The 7,715-nt window shown below is 34.4% G+C and overlaps 1 protein-coding gene across 1 annotated transcript; it reads left to right on the plus strand.

The window, feature by feature from the left end:
* The first annotated feature begins 402 nt into the window (after positions 1–402).
* On the plus strand, positions 403–7,515 carry LOC113731076 (protein LIGHT-DEPENDENT SHORT HYPOCOTYLS 10-like). Its single transcript, XM_027256134.2, has 2 exons — positions 403–1,202; positions 7,294–7,515. Exon 1 carries the CDS (start codon positions 600–602, stop codon positions 1,167–1,169), a length of 570 nt encoding a protein of 189 aa, XP_027111935.1. The 5' UTR covers positions 403–599; the 3' UTR covers positions 1,170–1,202; positions 7,294–7,515.
* The last annotated feature ends 200 nt before the right edge of the window (positions 7,516–7,715 follow it).

Genomic DNA, 7,715 nt, shown 5'->3' on the forward strand with positions numbered 1-7,715 from the left:
TAAGGTGTTACTCGATTAAAGCTGAACCATAAAACGAAATTACTACAAATTAAGCAATAAGTACTGCAGCATCAGCATCAAAAAATTACCTGAGTCAATCTTTACCAAAAATTATCCAGTCAAAAAATAGTTGATGCCCCTTGTGTTATAAATAAATGATAAAGAAAAAAAAAACAATAAAGAACAAGACATATTATTGTTGTACCATGCTTGTTCCACCGACTGCTCTGGAGTCACGGGAATCATAAAATGTGATATTTGATACACACGAAAATCACAATAATAATAATCTTAGAGATGATGATGCATTGATCCCTAGCTAATTATAGATGCACACATATATATAATATATTTAAAAAGAAGTTGAAAATGAATGAGAGAGAGAGAGAGAGAGGAGGGAAAGAAAGGAACGAAGAAAGAAAGGGAAGGTGGAAGAAAAGAGGAACAAAAGCACCCATTAAGGGCCCATAACACGTCCCCTCAAGTAGACTCAAGATGTGATCTTCATCTTTCTCCACTGCACTAGAGTCTCTATACCATTTTCTTCAGCTTTCTAGTTTCTCCCCCTTTCTTTCCCTACCATTTCTAGCCAAATTCCCATGAGTTCTTCAACAACAATTATCTCGGCTGAGAGGCCTAGAGATCCTATCGAAGGATCCTCGCGATCCACCGGTGAAAACCACCAGCAGCAGCCCCAGACCACGACCACCTTAAGTCGATATGAATCTCAAAAACGTAGAGACTGGAACACTTTCGGCCAGTACCTAAAAAATCAGAGGCCTCCAGTCTCTTTATCTCAGTGCAACTGCAACCATGTTCTTGAGTTTCTTCGATACCTCGATCAGTTCGGAAAAACTAAGGTTCATTTACATGGTTGTGTATTCTTTGGACAGCCTGATCCTCCTGCTCCTTGTACTTGTCCTCTCAGGCAAGCCTGGGGAAGCTTGGATGCCCTGATTGGAAGGCTTAGAGCTGCATATGAAGAAAACGGAGGATCCCCCGAGACGAATCCTTTTGGTAATGGAGCTATTCGGGTTTATTTACGCGAGGTTAAGGAGTGCCAAGCTAAGGCGAGAGGGATTCCTTACAAGAAGAAGAAGAAGAAGAAGAATCCAATCAAGCTGCATGAGGATCATCATCAACTCAAGCATTTCAAGCAGTCCACTTGAGCTGCTTAAACGAAAGAACTGAAAAAAAAAATGGTAAATTTTATTCAGACTTTCTTGCATAGTGCATATCTGCATAGTACTAATGACATGATTTTCTTTCAAGAAATGAAATTGGGATGCAAATTTAGGCGAAAAATGACGGGTGATGAAAACATACCACCAATTGCACAAGTTTGCTGAAAGATGTGAGTGTGACGGAGGATACAGAAGAATATAGGAAGTTAGACACAGGAATTGTTGGTTAAAAAGTTTAACTATTTAAGGTCAGAACTCAAAAGTCAGGAGGCTCAGAACTCAGGACCACTTGACTAGGCCATACTAGCTCTTAGAGTTCATACCTTTCTTGTGATCATCCAAGACTTCATCTCAAAACAACAAAAAACCCTAAACCCGCCTAGTGAAAAACCCTAAAAAGCATCAAGTCTAGGCCATTGAACCATGTCGATTTAGGTTTAGGCTTATCCAACAAGAAAGCCTCCGATAGTAGTCTTAGGCTAAGCATAGCTAAGGAGGTGTGTGGACGGACCAAGTTAATATACTTTTCTCTCTCATATCATAGTGCAAAAAAACACTATTAATTAATCTAATTTCCTAATTGAATATCTTTACTTAAATTATGAGCTTTTCAATTGTTTTTGGCTCTTTTGGGATCCGGCATGATTTTGTGCCCCCCATGAATGTCCACATGATACTTACACTCGATCTGCATGTGAGTTTCTACACATATGGATGAGGAAATTGACGCAGACAAATTCTTCCCATGTTGTCTTACAAGCCAAATCTGTGTTGTCGGCTGTCACTCCAGATATTTGAATCTCCTTCCCAACTACCATAATCCTCATTTTGGTGATATGCTACATCGATCTAGAAGTCTATAAAACAAATGATTTTTTTATAATTCTACTGGCTTATTCTTTATTCATGCTCGTACGTAGTATTAGTTGCTAAGCTTTTAGCAGGTAGCATGTCCCAGAGAGCAAAGTTTTGGAGAATCGATATAACTGACACTAGTCCTTTATTTCCTCTTCTGTCTTTCCAAAAATGTCACAACTTGATTGTCCTCCCTTTAGCCCTCAATGGCCACCCTACCAACCTAAGGACGTACTTCTCCTCAATCCCCAGAAAGAAAAATGATACATGTCTAGTACGTTTTTGATGTCTTGTCATCAGAATTATTAAGCTATATATTGTCGTACGTTTTTAATTTAATTATCACCTCACTTTTTTAAGACAAAAAAGAAGTTGATGAGTATGATCATTGATCCTTTCTTGTTTTCTTCCGGGGGCTTATTCTTGAATCTTGAGATTAGTGAATGGATTAGAATAGTAAAATAATGAAAGATTAATGTATAGTGACCTAGCACTACGCGTAGTTTCTTGAGACTAGGCATATTGTTCCAAAACTTTCACGAACAAGCAAAAGTTAGGATTTTATCTTTGCCTTTGATTGATGGCCTATGATGTCTGACATAGATCTTTTTTCTGTCTGCTACGAAAAAGCTTTTACTAAATCCTGCTTAAACCTTGCAAATTGCTAAAATTTGTTATTTCACCAAAAGTGAAAGCGTGAATATTGACTCCTTTCTTTTAGCTGGTGGAAGGAATGAGCAAGCAGTGTATAAAAATGGTAATCACAATAATCCATGATACCACACTTGCAAACTCCCACTATTAAAGTCTTGTCTAGTTCATATAATTAAAATTCTTGCACCATTGATCACAGCATTCTTCTTACTTTTCTAATCATTTGCTTTCATAGTGAAAAACTTTGTCTCCATGGCCTTTTTGCATTTGAAAACATAAAATAACAAAAATTTCTTTTTAACCTTCCTACTAATCAAGATTCCATATGAATGTCATAAGCGTTGGTCCGAGTAGTGAACCAACGCTATTCTTCCAGGCAACATACCTGAATATAATACTGAAATCTCTACCGTTGCAGTTCCCACCCCCTTCATTGCCCCTATCTCTCTTTACAATCTAGAGTAGGTATATGTTCCCAATCATGAAAAGGCCTTTTTTTTTTTTGTTAGCAAAGGAGCATCTCCAAAATACACTGAATCTCATGTCTCCTTTCTCTACTCAGGGAGCAGCTTTACTTATTTTGATCATGTTTTCATTGCTTTACAATTATTCAAAACTTACCTCCCTATTAATATCGCCTTGTTAAAGAAATAGTCCTTAGGTTTTACAATGTTCAAACATCTACCATGGATTCCTAGACCACATTACCACTCTATCCAAATATCTTTATACTGTAGGGCGAATTAATGGAGACTATTTATATCCAAATCTGTTTTTATTAGACAGTTCATCCAAAAAACAGAATAAAATAAAATGAAGGATCCAACTCAAATTGTAGAGTTTTCTGCCACTCTAGTTTTTCTTGGAGTTATTTCTTCTCGTTTTAACCTTGTTTTTTTTTCATTCTAGATTTTTTTGTTTTCCACCAAGAGATATGATACTGAAGCTATGCATGAAAGCTATACCTGGTTTTGGTATGAAGCTAGGCTACATGTGACAGAAATTATTGAGATAAAATAATTGATGCTGTCCCTATATTTGTTAATAAAGAGCATCCAAGGAGTGATTATATCTTCTTAGGCTCCACCTATTTCCTTGAGGTTTTTAAGTTGACATGTTGAATATTCTCGCAATAACTCTGTCCAAAAGGAATCCTAAGAATGCCAATGATAACTTTTCTAGGGTTAAATGCGTTGAGCCCTCTAATGTTTGGTGTGATTTTGTACTTTCCCCTATAATGTTACTCTGATTGCAATTGCTTCCGACTAATAGGTAGTGCTAACAATTAATTAAAATGGCATTAATACTCTCAAATTAGCAATTAATAGAAATAATATCAATGAAAAGGAAATTATTTTTTCCAGGAAACTGCCCTTAAAAGTAGGAGCCAACAAATTAAAAAAACCACATGCCCTTGGAATCTATCATAGAATATAAAATAAAACCATTTAATAAGCAAAAGAAAATCATATACTAGTATTCAGAGATTAATACCATCTAACTTGAGAAAAAAAAAATTTCTCTTGAGATTTTTATATGTCCACAAAGTGGTATGATATATTTTGACACGTCTTTCACCTCTTATTGATATTCATGATTTAAGAAGGAACAGCTTGAACAAAAGCTAGAGCCAAATTTACTGATTTTTGTGACATTTTTATATAATAGAAGTAAAACATATTTGAGAACTTATTTTATTAGCATAAGTGGAGGGTCTCGAATCTAAGAATTCTCACTTATACTCCCTCTCCCTTACCACTCAATCCGTAATTCCCCACATAAACAAAAAAATTCCAGCTCTATAAATGGGTGAGAGAAGAAGCTTTTGCAGTGAGAAAAAGAATAGCAGAACAATGAACGAAGGCCAAAATTGAAGCTTTTAATTTTTGTAACTGTCAAAGCTGATGTGACTTAATGGAAGGGGAAAAAGGTGCAATAAAAATAATGCGAAGAGGGAATGTGTAAATCACACAAAACGTTAGGCTGGCTTAGGGTATTCAACTCCTTTTCTTTAATTGAGGAATAAATTGGGTAAATTTTTGTTAGTCTAACATATGAAATGTTTTAGTGTAGGCATTTCCAACTGGGGCAAAAAGGAACTGCAAAGTGCTTCATGACTAAATCTAGTTACACATTTGAAAACTATATCGGACTAGTCTATGTGAAATACGACTATTGGCTTGCTTATGGACTGATATTGAAAATTTTGATTAAAAATCTTTCTTATGGACATGGGCTTACAAAAATATTGCTGCGATAACAGTTTAAGCGATGAATATTGGGTTGTAGAGGATGCATTATAGTTGTCAGTTTGTTTTGCACGATACTAAAAATCTTGGGTTTATGAAGTATGAAGTGTCTAAAATTAGGACCTAGCAGTGAATAGATAAAATTAGCTTTTGGAGTAAGATATCAATGCAATAGATGTACACCAAAACACTCCACAATGCAAATTAAAATGATATTGTATTCACCCGTTTATATCTCATCATTTTGTAGCTAATACAAAAAGAATTTCCTAAGGTTTCCTAGCGATTAGGTGATAAGTGTCCTCAGTGACGGAGCCAGGATTTTTTTTTTGGGGGGGCCAAAATTGAAATTCCATTCAAAGATGACTAATTCATATATATATATATATATATATATATATCAACTCTCATAATATAAACTAAAATTGAAAAAATTTAGGGGGGGCCAATTTTATTTTACACACATATTTACATATTATGAATTAAAATTCTCAAAACTTAGGGGGGGCCATGGCCCCCCTCTGCCCCCCTTGGCTCCGTCATTGAGTGTCCTATCTTATTGAAGACAAAGTATTGCAGTTTTATCATAACTTATTACTGGAAGGACATTTTTGGCCTCTTTTCACCAAGCAATTTAGTATCTGAGATTCGGGGTAAGTTTTTTTGAAACGTGTTGAACCATCGAATAGTGGATTCTATGCTATCTTTATCATATTCTGGCCCTAAACTGTGAGACGTAGTTAATTCAATCTGACCAGCTTTAAAGATTGAAGTACCAAATTCACTATTTCCCTTGTGAAGCGCATATGCATGTTATAAATCAACACAAAGGACATCAGGTTGAACTCCTTGCTTGGGTAAGCCTGTGTACAGGAGAAATTGATGGGTGAAGTAAATCTCATATTGTTGCCTAACAACAGTTATTTGAGCATAATATTGTGTCCAAAGTTATGTAATGTAGTCTAGAAATCATAACTTTTCTATCCTAAGCACTATTATAGTTGTCATTACCATAGCCTTCTGTAAGAAGTTCAATATTAACAATATTTGAAATTTAATAACATTCAAAAGAAGTACATACGAATGGACAAACTTGGAAGAGTAACTGAGCTTCAAGAGTCAATTACTCTACTTATATTTTTGTAGGAACTAAAGAATAGAAATTAAAGACACATTTTAATTATGTCCAATACACTCGGTGAAACCTTGCAAGCTTTCAAATTTTTCCTGATGAATTCTGATACTATAAATACAATGAGAAAATTCTGAATTTATTGTAAATGTTCATTATCATGGTAATCATCCAATTTTATTCTTTTTTATAGTATATAATTATATTTTAATTAGTTTTGCTGAAAAATTGGAAATCAATAAAACTTGCTTGGTGCTTTGTGGATAGTTGATATACTCTATTGTGGTCTTTTTCTAAAACTATTTTTAAATTTTTATGCCTCTTGACTATTTTTAAATTTTTTGCATAAAACTATTTTTATGCAAACACAATAAAAAAGTATTGCTACTCATTTATCAAGTTCAGGGTTTGAAAATATGCGTATCCACGTTCCATGTAAACTGTCAAACATAAAATGTCCTTGTGTCTTTCTTGCTTATGTTGTTTGGTACAATATGAAGACATTCTTGTTCTCACCTTCTTATTAGACTCTTGAATTTTTAGCTTTTATGCATATCATTTTTGAATCTTGATTTCATTTTCACTACTAATATTCGATAGGGTTAACTGCTCCATCATACACTAACTTTTTCTGATGATTCTATTTGGTTTTTCAACTTTAAAATTCTTCATTTGACTCCTATATATTTCAACACAAATAAATGCAGTATTTCAAACATTCTGTGGAAAATCAATAGGTTCTCTTCCTGGAATCATTTTCACAGTTTGACCCGAAGATTCAACGCAAACGCTAATCTGCCATTAAAATTTTAGCGAAGATTTGAAATTGGCTCTTATGTATGATCTTAAGGTAGTTAAAGTAAGCAAAAGTACTTAAAAATGTGAAGTCATATTAGACAACAGGCATTCATTATGTCTATGACAGCTTGATTATCTCAAGCCCAGATTTTTTTTTTTTTGTGGGTATCTCATGCCTAGAATAGACTAAATAACAAATTATTGCTCCGTCTGAAATAGAATTTGAGGGAGAAAAGTGAAAATCGAGGACAATATGAGACATGATAACTGATGTTAATACTTAAGTACATGCAGCTTGATTCAATTTGTCAGCTTTTCAATTATTTATATTGTTACATATTCTCTCACAACATGGTAAATGATTTGAATTTACTCCTGATTGGAAATGTTTATGCTTGCGTGTGAACAAAATTGTTTGCAGGAGTTAGCAGCAGCCCATCTGAGCTAGGAAACATCAATGGATTTTACTGCTTGAAATTTGATTCCTGTCTACAAGCTAGCCATAAACTAGAGCCTAGTTCTTGTCAATGTATACATGCTATAGTTTATAGTTCGAGTGATAGTATATGTTAGTTGGACTATATCAGAAGCATGAAATTTGTCTTCGAGTGAAAGAGAATGACTTCTCTCTTTCTGCACTGTATATTAAGTGAAGGTGCTGTGCTTTAATTGCTGCAAATGAACAATCATGCATATTCCAAATTCTCGTTGTTAACTATGTTTAAGAGATATATTAGATTTCTCAGTTATTGTTCTTAGGCTTAAAAATTGCATTTTTTTTCCATTACTAAAGATGCATTGCATGTTTTACTTATATTCCGCTCACAAGGGTTTTCTAAAACA

This window comes from Coffea arabica, chromosome 2e (assembly GCF_036785885.1).
Source record: "Coffea arabica cultivar ET-39 chromosome 2e, Coffea Arabica ET-39 HiFi, whole genome shotgun sequence".
Classification (NCBI taxonomy): domain Eukaryota; kingdom Viridiplantae; phylum Streptophyta; class Magnoliopsida; order Gentianales; family Rubiaceae; genus Coffea; species Coffea arabica.